The 24,896-nt window shown below is 36.6% G+C and overlaps 1 protein-coding gene across 4 annotated transcripts in view; it reads left to right on the top strand.

Annotated features, from left to right (window-relative positions):
• The window catches only part of ENOX1 (ecto-NOX disulfide-thiol exchanger 1), a 303,768-nt gene that overhangs the window by 192,724 nt on the left and 86,148 nt on the right, over window positions 1-24,896 (top strand). For 3 of the 4 annotated variants that reach the window (XM_072410174.1, XM_072410189.1, XM_072410181.1), the window contains one exon: window positions 1,645-1,782. In XM_072410174.1, coding sequence (XP_072266275.1) covers window positions 1,645-1,782 — 138 coding nt within the window. The remainder of the gene's footprint in view (window positions 1-1,644; window positions 1,783-24,896) is intronic. The other variant, XM_072410197.1, reaches the window with a different exon arrangement.

Below are 24,896 nucleotides of genomic sequence, written 5' to 3' on the forward strand. Positions count from 1 at the left end.
TTAGATTAGGAAGAGTTATATGTTCTGCCATGTATTTGCTGCAAAAAAGGGGACATGCTAGGCCACTTCTTTAAGTGTGAGTTAGGTGCACAAGTTGTAAAGAGGTTCATTCTAAACCCAGGCACATAACACAGTTTATTAGTAAAGAGTCAGAAGCACTCATATTATGTCTATTGGACATCAAAGCTTTATTATTCCAGACACAAAAAAGCCATGTCTGAGATATCTTCATCTAAAAAGTTTCACTCCAAAAGTTCCGTTGTACTTTAAAGATCACTGTGATTTCTGATGAAGCATTTCAGAGGTCCCAGGTGGGGATTTTGTGCAACGGCTACTTTGCCAGAAATTCTACATGCATTATGGTCTGTTAGACAGCCCACATAAGTTATTAGACTGCCTTAAAGATCATCTGTAGCCAACATGTTTTCCTCTCCCTTACTCCATACAAAAAAAAAAGGTTTAGCCTAGAGCAGGGGTGTCAAACTCAAATACACAGAGGGCCAAAATTAAAAACTTAGGCAAAGTCGCAGGCCAACCTTGAAATTTATTGAAAAAAATTGAGGAAAATTTTTCCTTCTCATTTGATATAAACCCTTTTCATATGGAAACAGAGGTTTTGCTTCACATTCATTCTAGAACAAGCTTTTAATAGAAAAATAGAAATAATAATATTGTATGCCTCTTTCTCTATTTGTAGCCTTCTTAGTTAAATTTCAATGGTAACCTTTTTGCACAGGCTAACAATAATAATACCAATATTCTTCTATGAAAATCCAGCCATTCAAGTCCATGCCTTGGAGTAGCAAGGAAAAGTACAGCTGAGGACAGTGCTGGAAATGCCAGACGCAACTAATCTGGGGCTAAATCTAATGAGTGGCCCGCCGCTGGAACTTCCTCTTCGTTGAAATAGCGCTGCTACTAAAATTCCCGGTGTTATTTGCATCTATAAAACAGTCCAATGCGGGGCCACGCATAGGCAGAGAGTCCGCAGGTCTATAGACGCGAATGATGCCGGGAATTGTAGTAGCGGCGCTATTTCAATGCAATGGCGGGTCAGCTGCAGTTTTTTTTTAGGATTTCCTTGGGGGCCAAAAAAAAGGTTGTTGGGGGCCAGATTTGCCCCCCGGGCCAGAGTTTGACACCCCTGGCCTAGAGATTCTCTTAACGCGATGCAGGTTAATGAGTGTGCACCAACATACCCTTCTATCAGTGAAATAAACACAAACTGTTTTTTTCTAGGAACAGATTTTCCACCACTTATTTACATTTGAGGTATTTGAGAAAACAAGTCCTTCAAACTCGGGTAATTAAACAAAACTCTGGTTTTTATTTAACTATAACCCTTAGCCAAAGATTGTAGGTAGAATATATCTAAACCTGTGTATGTGACTATATATAGTAATGTGCGTAGACGTCTGCCCAAATGCTGGTCAGTGACATGTATGCGCTGTTTTTTATTGTATTTGTTTTTATAATAATAATGAAACATGATTGCATTTATATCTTGCTTTAGTAACATTATTTAAACAGTCAAGAACATTGCTTAGGAATTAAAAGCTATTCTAAACCAGTACACACTAAACTGGATCTTTGCCTGGAGACTGTCATTTTTATATTCACTAAAACTCTCTGACTTGTTTGCAGCAGCTGATGCTCTGGGAAGTATAGCTATCGATGCAACACACCTCACCATGTCAGTCACAGACCCAACAGCCTGGGCCACTGCTATGAATAATCTTGGGATGGTCCCTGTAGGACTGGCTGGCCAGCAGTTGGTTTCAGGTAAGAAATCCTGCTTGAGCTAAGATTCTGCTAATGAATGTGAAACATTATGTGAGTACATACGGCTTGGATACAATGTGATAATAAATGCTACTTTCTGTAAAACAGTGAGTCAGCCACAATTCTTCAGGGCACAGCGTTTTAAAAATAACAATCTGTATCCCCAGTCTTGTTGAAAGGGGAAGATGCTCAGCTGCTGGAAAAGGAGGATATGGGGAAGGTGATTAGCCTTTTTATAGTAGACTTTCTATGTACATTGGCAGAAGAAAAACACGGGCATCGGCTGAAACCTCCTGCCAGGAGCTAGAGCATTGAGCTCTGTAAGCTGGCGCTGAAAGTGCATACAGATAACAAGGGATTAAAATAAACCCCAAGCTTTGCAGAGAAGCCTGTGCTGTATTCCTAATTAACAACTATTTTGAGCCATCGAAGATGTATTTTATTTCATTTTTATATTTTGTGAAATTAGCAGTTATTGTTTTTTTGAAAAGGAACATTCTGTAAGATAACTGGAGAATTCTAGTTCACACTATATATTCATTATGTGGCTGCTTTCTGCAACCTACAAATTAGGTCTAGTCTCTGGGGAAGAAATTCACTAATACACCTGAATAAACAGTATTCACATCTATATTTATTTCCCTGTAAGTTGCAGGATAGAAGTACAATAGTCTAATAGTATTGTATTTTAGGATTAATTTGGGAATACCAACTACAGCAGTTTTCTATCAGCATTTAAATCGGTTTGCTAACCTTTATCAACACACAACCAGCATGGAAAATGATGAAAAGGTCATGTTTAGTTTTTTTCTGTAATGTTTTGTGCACTGTAAATGTAATGATCCCAACTGAGGATGTACAGAGGAAGGCAGTCATCATAAGAATTATAGGTGACCTATGGTAAGTGCGGTCTATGGTGAATTCTTACTGAATTTTGGATATAACTAACCAAAAGTCTTTTTGGGTATAATGCAACACGCTTTTCGCACCTGGATTTGGGGATATTCTGCCATTTCTCTTTGCAAATCCTCTCAAACTCAGTCTGGTTGGATGGGGATGGTCGGTGGACAGCAATTTTCAGGTCTCTTCAGAGATGTTCAGCAGGGTTCAAGTTAGGACTCTGGCTTGGTCACTCCAGTACATTCACAGAGTTGTTCCCAAGCCACTCCCGTCTTGTCTTCTCTGTGTGCTTTGGGTCATTGTCATGTGGGAAGGTGAACCTTCAGCCCAGTCTGAGGTCCTGAACATTGTACTTTGTGCCATTCAGCCTTAACACTGACTAGTGTCCCGATCCCTGCTGCTGAAAAACATTCCCACAGCATAATGTTGCAAACACCATGCTTCCCTGTTGGGATGGTATTGAGCAGGGGAATAGCCAGTGCCTGGTTTCCTCCATACATATTGTTTAGAATTGAGGACAACCAGAGAATCATGTTCCTCAGAGCCCGATAGTCTTTCAGGTGTTTTTTGCAAACTGTAAGCAGGCTTTCATGTATAGGCTTCCATATACCCGCTCTTCCCTAAAATCCAGATTGGTGGAGAGCTTTTACCATTATTGTTCTCACCCGATGCGCTTTGCCCTCGTGGTTTTCCTGAGGGGAATCGAGACCCTACAATTTATGCAAGCACATATAAATTAGTAAATAGATTTAACAATCCACATAGTAATAATCAGTTACACAACCATATCAAAAGTCATAACTTACTTGGTATATTGACCAGGTAAAGATGTAACTTATTGGGATAGAAGACCAGTAATTAAACTTGTACCTAAATGCCAGAGTAGTACAAAAGGGGGATAGTGGTCTGAATGCACTCTGTGGTGGTAAACAATTTCAGTATTAGAATTAGAGATATAAATATAAGTTGGATACTTGTATTATACATTGAATTATTCTTATTAAATAGTCAGTTGCACTTGCTTGGACTATATCTTAATTGGGTATTGTGGAATAATTGTTCGAGTCGTTGATGATGTAACGTACACAATTAGGCTAGGTAACCTATGAATAATATAATAAATATTTTAAAATTAGATAAGAAGGTAATACATGAGTAACTTGAACAAACTGCACTAAATTAAATGTCCACAAACTGGCATACCTGTCGAGGAGGTTCCAATACAGGACCCAAATAAAGACGTTTAAAAAGGATATTCCGTGTTGATAATTAGAACAGTCCTATAGAGCAAATATTTCTCTCAGTCAATGAATTACCATTAAAAAAATCAGCAAGACTAGTTTAGGAGTGCTTAACATACCCTTCCAATAATGTAAAAGTGTCTGAGGGAGATTGATATTTGGTCCGTGCTGCAGAGACATATTAAGATGCAAGCCGGTTAGATCTCATGCAAAGGGAATAGGAGAAAATATAAAATAAACCAAAACCAGAGGCAGCTAGTGGCGGCCGTCCAAAGAGGCACTAAAGCTGTCTACAGATCCTTCATATATGGAGAGGATTTGAAAAATGACACTGTGACAGTGCGCAGGCGGGCACAAATTGTCGTTTTATAAAGTTCACATTGTTTAAGGAGCTGCAGTGTGCAACCGCATTACAAGTACCCCAAAGTAATGCATCTAAGGGCTTCTGCCCTTAGTGCAGGAGTGACAAGGGTGTGATAAGCCTGCCTATCACTGGGCCGGCCTGGGACTGTTAACTCCGCCCCGCTGAGGACGCCTTCACCCGCTCTGGAAAGGAGATTAATTACTTATTAGAGGGTCCCATTCACTAAATTCAAGGGGCATTTCTACTAGAATCTTACATAATTATAAGTTAAATAACATAAACATAAACATGAAATAGGTTTATGTTCTAAGTTTTGAAGTTAATTAATGTTGGTCTTAGATGAGAGATAACGGCAATATTATAATTATATGAACCGGGTCATTTTTGAATTTATTTAGAGATTGTATGATTTAATACGGTCATATACAAAATAAGTTATACTTAAGGGGTCAACCAAAAGTATTATATGAAAATAGTTACATAACCAGATATAATGTGTTACATAGTAGCCTCAACATATCCTTATAATTGTATGACAATGTGAAAAGGAGTAACTTCATATATGGATATCTTAGACTATAATCAAAAACAACTGAAGTGAGGAGCATTCGTATGTGAGTATACTGAACAAAAGTGACAGAAGTGACATCTAAGATGAAAGAAAGTAAATATTATAGAAAATGTTTAAAAGACAGTACATCATTTAGGCCTGGTGCTATATTCTCTTTTAGTAAAGAAGTCTACCTGGTCTCAGCCTGTAATAATAGCTGGTCAAGGTCACCCCCTCTCGGATTGGGGATAAGTAATCTAGAGCTGAAAAGGTGATATCCGAATTATCAAAGCAATGGTTGGTCCCTACATGGACATTGGGAGCTTTTCCTGCATCTAGAGGTGCCTGATGGTAACGGTTGTGGTATGTTTAAAGGTGAAGAAGTATAGTGGCTCATTACTAGATTGTCTTTTAGAGAAGTCTTTTCTCTAAATGTAATTGAAGGGAACGGTTGGAGTATTGGAGCAATGTATTGACTAATGGGTATGCTTCTTTTGAGAGGCTCTGGATGAGCACTATCATAATCCAGGATTGTATTGCCTGCCGTACCTTTTCTATAGAGAGTAGTCCTCACAGTTTGTTCCTTATGGATATAAAGGTAAGTATCGAAAATGGTATCTTGGTTTTACTAGATGACATTTCATGTATATTTCATTCAACAGATTTCAGGGCCTGACCAAATAATGAAGATATAATCTACCGTATTTTTTGCAGTATAAGACGCACTTTTTCTTCCCCAAAACTGGGGGGGGGGGGAAGTTAGTGCGTCTTATACGACAAAGGTGTGATAAAATAACTAAAATAATATACTCACCCGATACCCGATCCTGCGTGTGTCTCTGGCTGCAGCAGCGTCTGTCTCCTCTTCTCTCTGGCAGCAGCACGTGTCTTCTCCTGTCTGTAAAGCAGAGCGAAAGAAGCCGGCACAGCGCCACCTGCTGTTCCCTGTCCTAACTGCCGTACAGTGGAGAACACAGAGTGATCAGAAGGGGAGTTTGAATGACAGAGTGATCAGAAGGGAATTTTGAATGACACAGAGTGATCAGAAAGGGAATTTGAAAGGCATAGAGTGATCAGAAAGGGAATTTGAATGGCACATGAGTGATCAGAAGGGGAATACCGCTATGAATGGCACATGAGTGATCAGAAGGGGAATAATCTTTCAGAATCTTTTTTTCTAGATTTTCCTCCTTTAAAATTGGGTGCGTCTTATATTCCGGAGCGTCTTATAGGGCGAAAAATACGGTATATACCTTCGCCATAGATTGATGTAGGGAAGGTATTTAACATATAAGGGCATTAGAAAAGAGTTGTTGTTCTCACTCGCCTAAATAAAGGTTTGTGTACAATGGTGGACATTTTTTGCCCATGGCGACTTCCCGTGTCTGCAAATAGTATTCCTCATTAAATATAAAGATGTTTCTTGTGAGTATGTAATATAGTAAGGTTGAGATGAATGCATTAAAGTGATCGTTGGTGGGGTAAGTGTCTTGAAGAAATTTGTTAATGACAAATATTCCTTTTTCGTGTGGTATGCTATTGTAGAGGCATTCCACATTGATGCTGACCAGGAGGGAATTGGGAGGAAATTTAAGTTGCAGTGTCAATTTGAGTAAATCGATAGTGTCTTTAAGAAAGGACGGTAATTTAAGGACTATGGGTCTTAAATAGGAGTGTACCAACTCACTGGTGTTGGAGGAGATAGCTCCTACACCCGCAATTATTGGGTGATCCGTGGGGTTTGTAGGGACTTGTGTATTTTTGTGTATAGTTTTGAGTATTTTGAGTATAGAAAGTCGGAAAATTTGTATTTTTTGTGTAGGGGTAGTCTTTCATATTTCGGTTAGTTGCACCAGCATTAAATGCTGTGGTGATGATAGTATAATATTGATCATAGAATGCTTTGATGGTTCTACCTTCGATCTTCATATACCATTCGGGGTTCTGCAGGACTACAATATTTTCTCCTTTGTCAGAAGGTTTGATTATGATGTCTCGATTTTCTTTTAAGGATTTGAGAGCTTTTTGGTATTTTGGGTCCAATTGATTCTCCTTATCATAGGGTACAAGAGCTATTTTCTCAATATCCTGTGTAACCACATTTAAAAAAGTGTACATATGGGGATAAAGCAAGATTTGTGGATAAAAAGATTGTGGATTTGGGTCGTCTCGATGGTAATTGAGATGGAATGGTGTTAGGGGGTGTGGTAGTTAGATCTAACTCATATTCATATGATTGGTTTTCTTCTAATAATTCTTGGAGAGCTTTAGGATTCTTGAAATCTTGAATGTTAAAGTTATCATATCCCTTTGGTAAAGACAATTGGCTCAAATTAGTACTTTTATCAAACATAACTTTCAAGGTTAAGTTGCGAATGAAAAGATTCTAGTCTTTAATGACTTCAAATTTATCAATATTAGTAGGTGGACAGTAAGAGAGTCCTAACCTTAATATTTCTATTTCATCAGAATCAAATTTACATGAGAAAAGGTTTATAACTTAAAGTTCTTGATTTAATTGACAGGTTTGAGGACAAAGTTGTCCATCGGGACCCTTCATGATGTTGGGAGGTGAGAGTGGGGGAGGTATTAATTCTTAAAAAGAGTGTTTGGTTTTAGGAATGGCTCCTTGTTGTGTAAGGGGGAATGATGGTGTAGGGAGCAGTAAAAAAGTAGGTGACAAGTTAGGTATGTCATGTGAGGATGGTGAGGTGTGATTATAAATAGACTTCGTCTTTTATTAGGAATATGCGAAGAATTTGTCCATGGGGGGTTGAGTATTTGGTGGATTTGGGTTAGAAGACGTTGGGTGTGTCTCATGTTTGAGGGTGAGGTAAATGAAGGTCTTCTCTTGATTAGATTGTGAGGGCTAGAACTTGATATACTTTGGGGTCTCTTGGTGCATGTTGAGTGGAGTAAATGTGTAGTGTGGATGAAACGGATTGTTGAGTGAAATTGATTGAGGGGGAGTGGAGGTAGTGGGTTGTGGAAAGTTGGAGGATGCATGTGAAGTATGATAAATTGGTGCTTTTGGTGAAGTGTGAGGGGTGGGGAGCTGTAGGATTGGGCAGAGGGGCCTGACCGTGGGTTTGGGTTGAGTCCCATTTGTAGGCTCTTTTTTCGTAAAAGCCCATTTGTTTTTTTGAAATTTGAATTCTTTTTTATTAAAAAATATCCATATTAAATTTTTCCAGATGTTTCTTGAGTGAGGTATACCTCTTTTGAAAGGATGGTGAATTTACAATATTTGTGTTTTGAGTAGCAGTGTCTGAGAGTTCTTGATCTAGGTCAATCAACTCACTTTTGTAATAACTAATCAAGATGTGCATTAGAGATTCTGAACAATGATTTAATACCTGTTCTCATTCTGTCTTAATTAGTTCTTGATGCTTAATGTTAGGAAAAATTTGAACTCTGAGGCCCATTGGGTTACATTTTTCTTGAATGTTTTTCTCCAAGAATTGAATGTGCCAATGAAGAGTGGACTGTCTTTCACAGATCTGTCTAAATTTCTGAATAAGATTCTTACTCTTTTGATCCTTAAATTCTGAGGATTGGCAATTTTCCCTAATTTGACAAGAAATTGTCCCAATCAGGACCTAAAAGGTCCATAGTGGAACAGCTGTTATTCCTTAGAAACTGAAGGGGAGGAAAAGGGCTTGAGAAGTTCAGTACGTGATCAGTTTATAAGGGATAGAAATCTTGACTACTTAAGTAGTGTTGCCGAGCCTTAACATTTTAAGATGAGGAGAGGGTGAAGAGAAAATTGGCTCTTTAAGGCAATAGTTGTAAAAAATTAATTAAAATCTTTTATTTGTATTTAATAAAATAAAATAGATGTCTTAACATACACACATATATAGTTTAGTACTCTGACATTATTAATCTAGATACATTACATCGTGAAGTAGGGGTCAATATAGATAAATTTCCTAATAACGTTGTCACCCGCCGCGTTTTGCCCTCGTGGGCTTCCTCAGGGGAATTGAGACCCTGAGACAATTTAGACACGCACTTATAAATTAGTTTATAGAATTAACAATCCACATAGTAATAATCAGTTACACAACCATATCATAAGTCATAACTTACTTGGTATATTGACTAGGTAATAATGTAAATTTCGTTACTTGGTCAATATACCAAGTTCCAGGAACTTAGTCTCATCTTCACACAGGATCTCTGGAACTCAGTCAGAGTTACCAACTGGTTCATGTTCCTCTCTCTCACTAAGGCCCTTCTCCCTTGATTGCTCAGGTTGCTGGGCGACCAGCTCTTTGAAGAGGGCTAGTTGTTACAAATATATTCTATTTGAGAATTTCGGAGGCCACTATGCTCTTTGCAACCTTCAATGCAACATAATTTTTGTAGCTTCCCCCTTCTAAAGAGAGGTGTAAGCCTTTCCATGGCCAATCAATTTAATTTACCACAGGCCGACTCTAATCAGGATGTAGAAACACGTCGGCAGCAATTAACAAAAACGAGAGGCATCTGAGTTAAATTTAAAATGTTGTTGAAAAAGATCTGTATATTTTTGTAAATGTGATATTTCGGTTTTTTCCTTTTAATTTACAACATTTTCTGAAATTCTGTTTTATTTTGCCTTTTTGGGGTACTGTAAAAATATGTAAACAATTGTATTATCAAGGTAAATCATATTAATTTGAAAAAAGTTAAGGGGTCTGAATTATTTCTGAAGCCACTATATATTTATATCAATAAATAGGGCTAGAAGAAAGCATGAACTACAACAATCTACAGCAAAGTATCATACCATATTGCATTATTTTCAATTATGTGAGCATTGCTGTATATTTCAGTTCCAAGCATGAACTTCTGTTCATTTCTGCAATTCATTCACAATACCACTGTTCAACCTTGAAATTTGTCAGACAAAAGAGAAGAACCAAAAGGACAAAAACACTACTTTTTTCTAACTTCAATTTATTATACCCCAACAAGTAAAAATATGAAAAGGTTCTTAAATTCTCATTGATCAGTTCTCGATGTAAATGTAGTCTGCATTGCTTCACCAAGGGATCTGTATGTGAAGAATATTGTAGAAATTGCAGCTGTTCCTGTTTTCCCTTCAGTTATACTATACCTGTAAGCATTATTCGTTTACTACAGAGATTACAAGACCTTTCTGTTCTAGCACTGGTACAGTACATTTCTGCAGACATATTCTCTAAGGGCTTATTTAGATTTCTACTATATGAAAAAGCACAGTAAACATTTTAAGTATAATGGCTTTAACTTTTATGACCTAAACTTTCATTGCAGTGGGCTCTTGCTGCATACAGATATATAGAATCTGATGTACAACAATTCATGTATCAGAGCCAAATGCTGTCATATTGTCAAAGTGGAATAACTCTTTTCGGTACATTTGAAATGTTATTGTAGATGAGCAGCAAGTTTTCAAATAAAGCTCTACCCCTAGTACTAAAACTCCTCATCCCCCGTTATCTATTTGTCAAGTAGTAATGCAGCTGGTATATAAAATTGCATGCTCACATGAGAAGTATCACAGATTAAATTATTGCATCTGTATTATGAAGTGCCATCTAATCAACTTGGCTGACATGGGCTGGATTTGAGCTGACAGGCTGTCTCTGTACACTTCAGAATTCATCCAGCTGTTTCTGTCCTTTGTCACATCATCAATAAACACTAATGACCAAGTACCACTGGCAGCCATGCGTGCCCAAGCCATCATACTGCCTCCACTGTGTTTTACAGATGACATAGTGAGCCTAATTCATCAAGCCAAATCCGAAGCTCGCTCGTGCGATACGGAATCGGACGCCAAAAACCTATTTATCAACCAAATTTTGGGCGGCGAGAATAGGCTGGTGTATTCTCCCAGCAGTTACCAACTTAAATGATTGCTTGCCCCGAACCGCGCATCTCTCGCAGCTCAACACTAGACCTCCTTCAGCTAGACAAATAATTGACAACCTGTTTGGACAGCAGGTGAAAGTGTGTTTGTATACAATAGTGCTAAGATCAGGCATCACAGCACAATGACAACAAACCTATAACACTACTACAAATGAACACAGGAGTTGTGTGGCAGCAAATCAACATGAGTGGGAATGTCTATTAAATTAAGTGCAAAAGACTATTAAAATAAAAAAAAATCATGACAATGTATTCATAAAAGGAATATGTACATAATACATTAAAATACCAATATGTGACAATGTGACTTTAAGAATGAGACAAAGGCAATGAGGGGGTTCAAGTAGCAGTAGGAGTGGAAACCATGCAGACATTTGTTCTAAATATTTGTGGAAAAAATGACAAAACATTGCTGAAGAATTGCTAAACAACAGAAACCGTAATTACAAACCAGGCACAAAAACATTGCAGCAAAAGATGAACCTAACAATAATGAGAATTGCAAAGTCACATCAATGCATACCATCCAAGCAAACTTACCTAATGAACCCCCCCCCCATAAACCAGTCCAGTTAAAATAGTAAAAATGAAAATGCATGTATTTATATGCATTTAAATGTATTTTGACATACACACACAAGTGAAATCACTAAATGTTCCTTGACACATGTATTATAACATCATTGATCTGTAATGGACAGTAGATGCGCACAGAACAGGGAGCAGGTATGAGCTAATTATTTGCTATGACCTCACCATTGACAGAGCTTAACAGATCCCCCTGAATCGCCCAGCTGCAAACGAAATCACCTTAGTTGGCGTATTCTCGACCCCTATTGCTCATTTATCAAAGGAATCCAGCTGGCAAGTGAAGGCAAGTGTACTAGAACTCAGTTCTGGCTTTGACTATGGCTAGCGGAAATATGCCTTGTATATCGGCACGTATTTACGCGCAGCAAGCTTGCTTGATAAATTGGGGCCAGTATGCTTTGGATCATGAACTGTTCTAGACCTTTTCTACACTTTTTTCTTGCCATTGACCTGGTACAAGTTGTTCTTAGTTTCATTTGTCTTTTCTTTATGGTAGTCTTGGATATGTTCTTCACTTGGCTGGAAGTTGTGAAAGGGATTTTTATCCCCATGGAAATGATCCTGCAATCAACCACCACTTTTGTCTTCTGTGGACATCCAGACCTTTTTGTAGTGCTGAGTTCACCAGTGCATTCTTTTTTACTCAGAATGTACTAAACAGTTGACCTTGCCACCTAATATTCCTGTAATTTTTCTGATTTTTTTTTCTATTTTCACAGTATAAAGATGGTCTGTTTCACTTGCATGCAGAGCTCTTTTGACCACATGTAGGTTCACAGCAAAATCTTCCAAGTGCAAACACACCTGGAATCCGTTCCAAATCTTTTTTTTTTGCTTAATTGATGACGAAATAACAAAGGTTATATAGGTGTGCAGTCAATTGTCCAAATTCTTTTGGTCCCTTTAAATAGTGTGGTACATATTTAAGAGCTGTAAACTTTTCCTCCAATCTGGGTGGATAAAGCCGAGAGTCTGCACTTTATGCCCATTTTCTCTATATAACTGTAATTTGTATATGTTTCAGTTACTAGGTAAATAACAAAACTTGTAAGTGTCCAAATATTTACCTAACTGTAGAAGTGATGAGTTTTTGAAACTTGAGTGGCTGTTCTGACACAATTCCTGCATTATATGCCATTAGCTGATTTTATGTTCTGCTTTTATTGCTGATTTTATTATTTTCACCTTTACCTTTTTCCTTGTACTATTAATACATAATACAGGTTGCCTGACTTTTCTACCCTAAATAAAAACTGCACCTTTTTTTGTTAATAAATTTGTTGGGACGGGGAGAAATGGGCATAAAGCAAACCAGCACAGAAATTGAATGTCAAAAATCACAGCTTGAACATCAGTATTGTGATTAATGCTGTTTTAGGTAGGAGTCATACTGCAGATGCAGGATTTAATCATATTCATAAGACTGTACAATGTTTTTATAACACAAGACAGGGCAGATGAATGATGTTGATAAACATTGTATCTGAACCTCAGACACACCATTCACAGAAAGTGTTTCTATTACCTAAAAAATACTGTCAATTTGTATTTCTCATGCTTGATACAATCTTGCACACCTTCCTGGTTGAAGGAAAATAATAAAACTAGGTTTCCTCGAAGGCATAAAACTTGTCATTTTTTGTTGTGCTTTTGCTTTGTCTTTATTTAACATGGTGTCTGTTGCAAAGTGAATAATTACAGAATATGCTAGAATAAAAGTATATCAGGTAATTTCAAGACTATACATGCATAAATGCATAGCTGCAAAAAGTTTGTGAATTATTGAAGTTTTCTGGGTTTTTGTTTCCTTAATATGGCAAATGATCCCTTATTCTCTACATACACATGTTATGAAATATGAAGTGACAATTTGTCATATTTATTCTTTATTAGCATTTTAATTTTACAATACTCTCATATATTGCAAAAAAGTCTGTGACCTTCCTTAACATGTTCTGATTTTCTGCCCGTAAAAAAAAAAACTAAAAAGACTGATGAATAAAGTGCAGTCACTTGAAAAAGTATGTATACCCCATAGAAATTGTAGCTGTAAAATAATTGAACGGGCAAACATCAAATCTTCTTTTAAGCAGTGCTTTAATTTAACGGTGATATACTTAAACAAATGGCACAGTAATATTCATTTCTCATATTCAACATTTTTTAAAAATTGTTTATTTTCCATGTGGAAAAATTGCATTTATCACCACTTTAACGGCATGAAACTTGAATCAGTTGTTGAAGATTAGGTGCCAATGATTACAACCTCCTTAGGAAGTATGCTGGTAAAGCTGTTTCAAACCATGGAAATATGGTGAAGAAATATTGAGGGGGAATTTAAAACAGTACGATCAGGCAAAGAAGCCCACAAACATCTTACAACTGATTACATTTTGTTTGCAGAGTGGCCAAAAAAATACAGTGCCAGAATGTTTTGGGCACGGATGTAATATGCCTAAAAATGTGATTTCTGGTTAAGGGGACAATACCATCAAGGGGGGAAAGGGTGTACTAGTTTTTTGACACTTTTGTATCAGTACTGACCTTTAATAAGCTTTGCTATCAAAGTTACTGTTCATTTAGTTAGTTCTTACTAAACATAAATCTGTTTTATAATGTATTTGTAGTTCACTGGATTACTACTCCTCCATGACCACACATGAATGATTAGGGGACAAATGCAGTAATTATAATCCATAAACTAGCCAATACATATGAACATAATAGAAATCATAAATCTGTGTTGATAGCATTGCCATTAAAAGGATGAGCATGGACAGTACTGGTAAAGATACCAGTAAATGCTATTTTAGCTTATGTTTCTCTGCAGAAGCATTGATACCGGAACTACATCAAAAACTGTTTTAACTTTACTTTTTTTTGTTCTCTTGTACATCCCTGAAAAAAGAAATATATCCTGTTTGAAAGTTTTTTTTTTCTCACCGCAGCTTACCAAGCTTTAGAGCCTGGGGATATGGTATTTGAATTGTGATATCCACAAAGGGATGTTGACTTAACAGTCTAGCTTGCTAAAATATTGTGTTATTTCTTACGTTAAACTTAACCTCCTTGAGGATTCTTCATCCTGGATGTGTACATATACCTTTTCTGCTGTGCAGTAAATTCCTGCCGTTCTCAACTGGTTTGTTAGGCATTTTCATTTAAGAGGTTTACCTTTTCTTTTTTTGCTATATTTGCATGTTATGTACTGTATCATCTGTCATAATTTACAGAATGTCCCCTAGACAGTGAGACAGTGAAAAGAATTTATATAGGGTTTATGGCTCTAATAAGCTTGTACATCTCCAGTGCCCACACAGATATTATTATTGCTTTTCTAATTAGCATACCTCAATTTTTCTTACATTTCTTAACCAGTTATTGTTTCTACCACAGTATGCTTACGTTGTCTGAGACTTTACTTAAGTCTCATCAATGTGAATGTAGGTCTGATGGCACTGATTTATGAATATAAGTATATCTTTGCAGCGTCATTGTGTGAAATGACACTTACAGATAGTCTCCAAGTATCACTAAGTAAATACAATGAATTAATATATTAAACATTTTATTTCTATGCAAGTAAACAGTGTGCCCTTTGATCTGCACATTATTACAATTTAAAGTTAAAATAAACAAATCCATAGAACTTTCCTCCATGCATTTATTTATCATCAGTAACAATAAGATGAGATGAGATGCCCTATAAATCCTCTATGTGCTGACATGCTGGTATTTATTCATCTGTAATCCTTGGTTAACCCTAGTTAGCCCTGATCTACTTCCACTTCCCCTTCTCCCCCTAGCTATTATTTTTTTGCTGATATATTTTTTATTTCTTTTTTTACTATAATTTCATTTCTTAAATTTTCATTAAAATTGCTTTTTAAAAATAAACAAAAACAACAAAACAAAGCAGAAGAAAAATATTTTTGTCCAACAACATTGGCAAAAAAAAGAAAAAAAACTTAACCAATGACAAAGTTACCAAAATAATGCTCATGGTGTAAGTGAAAAAATTGCTTGGGACCAAAACGGGTATACAGGTGTGAAAGCTATAAATTTTAGGTATTTATAATATTAGGTAATATTAGGTATTTATATTAGGTAAGGTTTTATAGTAGGTAGGTTTATATTAGGTATTAGGTAATATTAGGTATTTATATTAGGTAAGGTTTTATAGTAGGTAGGTTTATATTAGGTATTAGGTAATATTAGGTATTTATAATATGCTACGAGACCTTGTTTTAGTTATAACATTCCATGATTCCATGAGGCATTCCTGATTCCATGAGGCACTTTCTGCAATATTTAACCTTGACTTGAAATACCATGATTGCAAAGAGCTTTTTTCTTTTGAATTTGTTTATTTCAATTACACCTAATTCTAAACCAAAAATTAGGAGTATTATTAAATCTATGGAGGCGTCATGTTTTATTTTTAGTGAAACATACCTGAGTGCAGGTTTAACCTAAAAGCCCATTATATATCTATAAGCAATTTTTGTCTGCTTACAGAACAGTTTATATTGTGCGGAGAGCCTTTTGCAGCTGATGTCATAGTGGATTGCAGCACCATGGGAACGGATGCAGATTTCAATAGATTCAAAATTGGCCCTGTCTTCAGCTGTAAAGCATAGTAGGGTTTTGTCCCACTTTAAATGGCTTTTTGTTGGAGTATATTTGTTACATTTTGGTTTTAATATTTTACCTTTTTTGTATTACTTGTTATTTTTAGTCAGGCAAGCAGGGTGGTTGTGTCATTGAGCTGTGGGATAATGGCCACAGAATGCCATGCCATGGAACTGACTGAACCTACATTCTGGGTTTTGTTTTTTGGAGCACAAAAATATATTTCTGGACTACTGAAGGTATTTTCTGGGACCTTTTGGTATCTACTGGTACCTTGGTAGAATTATGGTTGCTTTACATGTGTGCATCTAGTACTGGTCAGCATATTTATTTCTTCCAAACCTTTAAAGGATTGCACAAGCTTTTCTTATCAGCAGATGAGCAACATACTGCACCATAAGCACATTTAGTATTGCAGGATCTGCCTGTGTCAGGGATGGTAATTAGCAATTGCAGCTAGGAACTACAAGTGATGGAGGTTTAAACTTTATAAGGTAACTAGAGCTTACATTTAAAACAAAGAATGGGTGCACATAAGCTGAACATACGGACGTTTACTGATGATCTTTCTTTTAGTAGAAATAAAAGTAAATAAAAGTACTTTGATCTATTTTTACCAATGATGATAGATAAATTATTACCAGTCAGTCATCAATGTGTTTCTCAAAACTCCTTCTCCTTCTGTGTTGGGTATTTGTAATATAGCCCAGACGTGTACCATGTAAGGATGTCGCTATTAAGTCTCAAAGTCTTAAACCTACCAGTATGGTAGACTGGAAAGCAGAAAAAAAGACAATTTCCCCAATACACAGTAGTTTTGGTGATAGTACTGTATTTCTCTTAGGCAGCTACAGAACAAGTGAGGTGAAGCAATTGGCTCCTGTGAGCCGATTCTGTAATGCAGATCCTGTACAAAGCCATATGAGACGCTGTCTTCACACTAGGAATGATTTAAAATTTAAACCTTCAGAATATTCAGCCTGCCACCAAGTGCTTTGGGATTATGAAAACATTAACATGTAATAGATCCTTTCCTTAGGAGTTGGTACATGTGACAAGAATGTGAATTTCATTCTTGAAGGCTTCAAAGTAGCCACTGTGCAAGAAACCTTCATTGACGTGGAAAGGAAGTGAAAAAAGAAAGTTTGAACGGCAGAGGACATGTTTCTGACAAAGCATTTGACTCTGAATAGTAATTGTTCCTTCCAGGTTAACTGAAGTGAAACCGCGTGCTGGGTATTGATTAAATTCTTCAGCTAGGCAATGAGTTTTACAGCTGAGAACTTCATCAACCCTGGGAATTTAAACTTGTAACATTCAAACTTTTCTTATTGCTTCCATATGTTTTCATCTTATATTCTAACTTTATTGTTGCACACCATGTTTATTTCAAGTGTCAGTGTTAACAAACCAGTACCTCTTATTGTATATGGACATAGGGGGCTTCACATACTATGGGTTGTATTTATCACTTTTAGGAAAACAAGGCTAATCTATTGAAATGCATTTTCCTATTTTTACAAAACAGCATGAACATTAAACAGACCTTGGTACTAAAGGAAAATAATATAATGATTCTGTTCAAAACGTTTCCATACCCTTAGTTCTTAATATTGTTTTGTGTTTTAGCATCCATGATTGCTTGCAGTCTTTTGTGATAATTATGAGCGAGGCCCTTTACTCAAGTGGAAACTTTCACTCATAAAAGGCAGATTTTCGCACTATTTTCCAATAATATGCTGCAGTCACCTTACCATCACTTTTAACCACTGTAGTGCACCCTCCTTCAGGTTTCATGGTAGACACTGTGTATTTCATAGGCTTATTTTTTTCACTTTTTGCTAATAAAGTATTTTTGCATGTATGACTGAGGTTCAGTTCAGGTTCAGAACTGGAGCAACACTCGGTGTGATGAACTGTGAGACACCTTTAGTGACCTAAATGCATAAGCCCATCTTAAAAGATGTTGAAGCCACCAAAACTAAGCCATCAACTGATGGGTGAGATGAATAACATTGTTTTATCTCTTTACAATGGATAGACTGGATGGACTTTATATTGGGCTGCAAGTTAACAGTAAGCTAGCGTGTTGAGTCAGGGAAATGCAAAGGTGCAAGGTTCTAAATAACCTTTTTTTAAGGGCCAAATTGTGATGACAAAATGACTGAGTAAAAGCATCTCCAAGACAGTAGGTTTTGGTTTCCAGTGATTGGTCTGAGGAAAAGGCAGATTGTATATCAGCAACAATATTTCGGGCTACATTAACCTCCCTGGCGGTATTCCCTAGTGTGGCTCGGGATTCATTTCAGTACCAAAACCGGTAATCCAGAGCCACACTCGGGGTGGAATTTTAAATGGGATTGGAAAGCGTACCTTGTCCCCATGTGCCCTCAGCGTCCTCCAGCGATTCCCGACATCTGCATACCCTTGCAATGCCTGCCCAGCATCTGCGTCCCCAGTGTTTAAACGTTGGGGGTACAAGGCCAGGGGACGCAGATGCCGGCGGGCATGGGACGTGCAAGCCTGCAGCTGGGGGGCAGGACCAGGCGGGAAATTTAAAATAAGCTTTTTGTAAAAGTACCGCTTTGACATTTAAAAAATACTATCTACAGTGGGCATGTGAATGTCAGAACTGGACTTTGGGGCTATGGATGCTGGTAGATAGGTCTGAAAAAATGTGTTTTTTTTAATTGATCAAGTTGATGGCAAAGTGTATGTGGGTTGCTTTCTTGGTAAAAAGAGGATAGGTGAATGGACTTTGGGTAGAATGCAGATTGGCCAAGGCTTCCTAGTATGTATGCAATATATCCTGGCTTTGATTAAATAAGTTCATTTCAACCATGAGCTGATTTCTGTTTGTTATAGCAGGCTTTTTTAGGTATGGTGATATGGGTGACTGTGGACCCATTTAATTACTTTTACAACAGTTGCCAGGTGCTACTCCCTTTCGAGATTCATCCCGTCAGTGGTTCCTGGCTCTCCCACTAATCCTGAGACTATTACATTCTATATCAATAGTCAGTTGTTCCTTACTGTCCTCTCTGTGGTGGTAACCCTGAATCATTTAGCCTTCAGGAATTCTTGGTTCAGAATTATCATAATTCCAGTAGTAAAGCTAGGTAAGCAAAATATTAGGACAATAAACCCCTGAAGTCAGTGCTATATTTATGGTTTACTCTAAAGAGTAAAGGCTTTTAAAGTGTTGTCTATTGATAAATTTGGGCACCATGGTTTCTCGCTGTTTTGAGGTTTGCCATAATTATTATCTGTTTGTTCCATGTAAACTCATCTATTTTACCAGTTCTGGATGTACAGGCCATTAATGATTTTCATGGTTATGTCCACTGTCATCAACCTATCTTTTTCTAATTATTTTTAAGATTTGTGATGAGACTTGTGAATACCTTCTGTGTTAAAAATCCTTACTGGTGCTACACACCAATTATGTTGAAATGTGTTTTGATTATTTTAGTCTCCTTACCATAACCCAATCTTTAATGTTATATTTCCTAATTTAGCAAATGGAATATTTGTAAAATATTAGTTGCCATGCAGTGCTTAAAGGAATCCCAAGAAGAGCAATTTCATCCTTTATTTTTCCCTGCCTCCCTACTTTTTCTGTGTATGGCTGATTTAATAAAACAATAAACACTGGTATCAGAAATAGCATTGCCACACCTGAAGGTTACTAGGATGTGCTGAAGGTGATGCTATACTAACTTTGAGTGGCTGAAAACATTGCAGTCAGTTGTAGTAGAAGTAAGTAAATTACCTTCAGGAAATTTTGTGACCTTTTCTGTTTAAAGTGTAATTTACTTTTTTAGGGGCGGGCAGGGGTCCTCTATTCCAAACCTAAACTCCCTAAAATTAGTTGGCTGTAATGATTTTTATTTGCAGTCTGGAGCAAGGGTTTGACAACACCATTTCATAGACAATAGATGATAAAAGGTACACAGAACTGCTTACCGGTACATATTATGAAAGTGGAGTCCCTGTCCTCTCTAGGTAATAATCATAGTACAGTATATTCCCATAGTACAGTATATAGTATAAGGTAAACCGGGCTGCAGATGGAAACTCCTTCGGCCACTTGACTGATACCTCTTGTCAAACATCTGAGGGTGGCTGGAGGAATTTCTGTCATGGATGCTATGCAAAATATCGTCACTATCGTCACATGTTTTATAAAATTCGCCACACTTTATATGAAATAGAAATGAATGTGATAAATTCTTAGAATGCTTTGAGGTATAGCTATTTATGTTTTTAAACATTATTACTACCCCTGTGTACCAGGAAAAGAACCACATGTGCAGAAGTTGAATTTTTGTTTCATCTTTTTTTTTAAGTGGTTTGGTATGTAAAATGTTATCAGTCCAGTTTTATGATAATTCCACAACTGTTTTATTTAGCCATCCAAGTATTTCAGCAGTTGCCAAGGTCCCTGTCATGCAGGCATTCCACCATTTATCAAAAAAAAGCATCAAAAATAGTGTTTGACTGCCTTTGTATCAGCATTACTGTAAGGCTTAGCTGTACTAAACAGAAGGACTTACTGGGCTTTTTACGCATTCCGTTCACAACATGAAGGAGAACTCTGCTGAAATTCAGCAGGCCCTGGGGAAAGAATTTCAGAGAAGTAAATTCAGATGCATAATAGCTAAAAGCAAGGAGGCTTTATATTACTTCAGCCTGTCTGTTGAGAATTGCATTAAGGCAAATCCTAAATAACATTACTTCTGTGTTTTATGTGGGTTTAGTAATTGTGTTTTGTAAAATAGATAAAGAGAAAAATAAATAAGGGAGTAGGGAGTTTTTAGAACTTAAATGCATTCAGAGTCTTGTATTATTTTGCTTGGATTTTTTTGTGTACAGTATGTACGGCTTATCTAGTAATTACTAATGTCAAACAAAAGATGTCTAAAGGAGAGTGGGCTTTAACTAAACATCCAAATAAAACTGTACAGTCTTTAGAATATCAACATGTCTTGGCTGTTAGGATAGCCATGTACAACAAGATCTGATCCATTTTGACAAAAGAGCCGTAATCTGTCAGGGTTTGTAACCATCCTTGTGTACAAAATCCTACAGAAACTGTCAGATGCTGGGAGTGCTGTCACTAAATATGAACAATTCTTATTATACCTATACTAAATGATGGATTTTGATGCTCTGAATATGTGTATCATTAGTACAAATTAGTCTTTGTCACATTTCACAAAATTTCATAAAAGCTATGGTTACTATTTGTACAAAATAAGATTGGGTGATCATGAAAATTATGTTTATTGTAATTTAAACACAAAGTGCTTTCCTCTATTTTGTGTATAACTCACAACATTTAACAACTAAATACTTCTCTTTTTGGCTTTATATTATTATATTCTGTTGAAAAACATAGGGGCAAGGGGAGTTTGTAGAGACTTTAAGTGTGGATAAGGTCTGCCACGCAAAAATGTATAGCTTGTTCATCACATCAAAATTTTGATCAGATCAAAACATGATGTGTTGAAATTAAAAAGGGGATGGAAGGGTTCCTATTCAGGAAGGCATATAATAACAAAAATAGTGGTAAAAGGTTTCTAAAGCTGTAATGTTAAGGTTTCACACATGGTGCCAAGAACAGAAATTATATGATATTACTTGCAGATAATTAAATTTTAGAGATATACTCTCAGTGGCCACTTCAAGTACACCAGTTTAACTGCTTGGTAATGCAAATATCCAATCACATGGTAGCATTTAGACATGTAGACGCTATCTAGATGACTTGCTGAGGATGATTTATATGACTTTGAATGTGGCATGAGTCAGACAGGCTTCTCTGAGTATTTCAGAAAGTGCTTTTCTGCCAGGATTTTCACACTAAATCATCCCTAGGGTTTAAAGAGGATGTTCTGAGGGGACAAAATCCAGTGAGCTTAAGCTCTTTTGGTAAAAATGCCTTGTGGATGCCAGAGATCAGAGGAGAATGCCCTGCCTGGTTCTAGACATCTAAAATAGCCACTCAGTACGACCAAGGTGTAAAGAGAGCATCATTGAATGCACAACACATAAAACTTTGTATTAGCCTATAGAAGCACACCACATCGTGTTCTCCTGTCAACTAAGAACTGGCACCCAAGGCTACAATATGCACAAGTTCACCAAAATTGGAGAGAACACTGGAAACATGTTCACTGGTCTGTTGACTAAATTTTCTTAATTTTATATAATTAAGTTAAATTTAAATAATTACCTTAATTTTCTGCTGCTACATTCAGTGTTACCTGGTATGGATCCATCCTGCCTTGTATTAAAGGTTAATTTTAGTGGTGGTTCAGTTATGTGGGGAAAATTTCTTGTCACAGTCTACATAGTATTATTGCTTACCATGTCCACCTCTTTATGACTGCAGTGTATTTACCTTTTAATGTCTAATTCTTGTAGGCTAAAGCTCCATGCAACAAAGCTCAAATCATCTCAAACTAGCTTCTTGAACATCACAATGAGAAAAATTTCACTGTGATATTCATCACTAGCTCTTTCTCTATTACATTTTAACTACATTTTAATACATCTGAATCTTGTCAGTCTGTCAGCCTTCTCATGTAAACAACCAGCAGGTGTTTCTTGGGTGTTAGAAACTAACTAAACTCACCTCCAGAGTTTTTGTTGTGACTTTTTACTACGATGGAGATTAGTTCCTTTCCATTTAAAGCCACTAGAAGAGAGGTCAATATTGGTTAGTCTATAACTTACTTTTTGCTATGGATATGTAAATAATGTCCAGATCAGAGAGGCCAGTGTTTTCTAAAAACATATTTATGTTTATTTACTTCTGAAAACACTGATTAACCTCATTTTTTTTTGGTTCACTTTCCACCCTGCCCCCCTGATCTGACAGTAGTTTGCCAGTCAGTCTATCATCTATGGTATAACATGGAAGTTCAGAACAGGATGTTCTGGTGGTTAAGAGAACAATGATAAGCAATTGGGAGGCTTTTTTTTATCTGATATTGCAATAATGCTCAGAAGCATGAGAGACAGGCAGTTAAGGAAGCATCTGCTGTCAGACATTAGGCTTCTTATTTTGGACTTTTTGCTACGGAGTCATCCTGCAACAGTTATAGCAAAGATAAACAAAGTGAGAAAATCTTTCTTTTCTACATCTATGGCTTCTCACTGTTAACAATCATTTACTAAATATTACAATTCTAATGACCCTTCATGTTTGCGTTTTTCTCTTTAATTTGCCAAAAGAGATTTAAAAATAATTCCCTGGCGTTTTAGCAGGAAGGAATGGTGTCTGCAAAGTGTACAACAGTGCCCTGGAGGGCCATGGCTAGGTTGCAACTTTTGGTCAAAAGCTTATTCTTTTTCCAATATTGCAGAACACAAAAAAATTTGTACTCATAAGGATTTCCATGTTCACTTTACATGGAATTAGAGCGATAACGTCATAAATAATTGGGCAGATTTTTTTTCCTTTTTATGTTTAAGGCCCAGTTTACGCCTGGCCACCCCAGTGCAGTGTTATAGGGTATTTTCCTTACCTTTGTCACATTGCAGTAAGGCAATCATCCTTTTAGTAAGGGGATAAAACTTGCATTTCAAATCAACACACCATAATGGTCAATGTACTGCATACGGATATAGCCGTGCCTTGTTTTGCCCTGCATTTCAGTGTGGTATAAGACTCATAGTGCAGTTTAAAAGGCAGCCTTGAAGTAGCTTTAACATAGGAATTAGTTTTTGCCAGAAAGTAATTATTAAAAAAATAGATATTAAATAGTAGAACATACTCACAATTTCTGTAGTTATCTTAGTCTGGAATGATGTTGTTTTCTTCTAGAAGTCTTTCACGACTGCATCTTCTCTCATCCAGGAAGGGTTATACAAATCCAGTGACTGTTATATAGAGCCATTTCTTTGACTGTAATACTTTAATGGTCACATTGCTATCATCAAATGCTAATAGAAAGAATTTAACCAAGGTCCCTATCCCTTTATGTGCACGCATATGGAGAAAGGTAACAGTTGGGAATGGAATACAAATGAAGATTATTAATTTGCAGTGCATGAAAAGTACGTGTAATACTGTGCTCATCCCACTGTTTGCCCTCTAATCTGATGCTGTCACTTCAGAATATTTCATTCATTTGTAATAGCAAGATACAGTGTTTCAGAAACCTAAGCCATGAATCTAAAAAGAAAAAGTAATTGTGTCTTTGAAACTAACAGTAAAATCTAACTTAAATGTCATAATTCATTTTGTTTGAAAAGAGTAGTCAGAATAACTCTTCGGGAACCTTGAAAAGATAGACGTAAAGGAAACTGGCGACTTTATCAAAGCTCTGCCATGCAGATCACAAAAAGGGAGTCACTTTGTGAGCAGCAGCACATAGCAGATGAAAAGAACAGTATTTTTTGTGTGCTATTTGGAAGCCGATTCTGCCAGAATCTATTTTTTTTATTTTACCTCACGATTCTACAGATGGAAATGTTACTTTAATTAAATAGTGGCAAATTTGCTCCCTGTGGTTTGTTAGTTGCATTTGAAAACAATATTAATTTTAGAATGGTGGCAAAGAACAAAATATTAGGCGGCATTGAGGGGAATCAGACTCTATCTGATTCCTTACATTGCCTTCCTTTTTTATCCCCTTAACATTTCCATTCTGTGGCATTACTAAAACTGTGGTCGAAACAAATTTATTGATTCATTAGTTAAGAGCAGAAAAGGTTGAAGTAAGGGTCGTGCTCAGAGAGTGTAATTATTAAGCTATTCCTCTTGAAAAAAAAAAGGAAAAGAAAAGGCTTTTGGTTTTAAAAACAAGATCCACATTGAAGGTTGTTCATAATTTAATAATATTATCCAATCTCTTTATCTAGTTCTTTATATTTTAGCTTTGGAATATATCTTATTTTGTCACTCCAGTGCTTTAAAGGT

This window comes from Pyxicephalus adspersus, chromosome 1 (assembly GCF_032062135.1).
Source record: "Pyxicephalus adspersus chromosome 1, UCB_Pads_2.0, whole genome shotgun sequence".
Classification (NCBI taxonomy): Eukaryota; Metazoa; Chordata; class Amphibia; order Anura; family Pyxicephalidae; genus Pyxicephalus; species Pyxicephalus adspersus.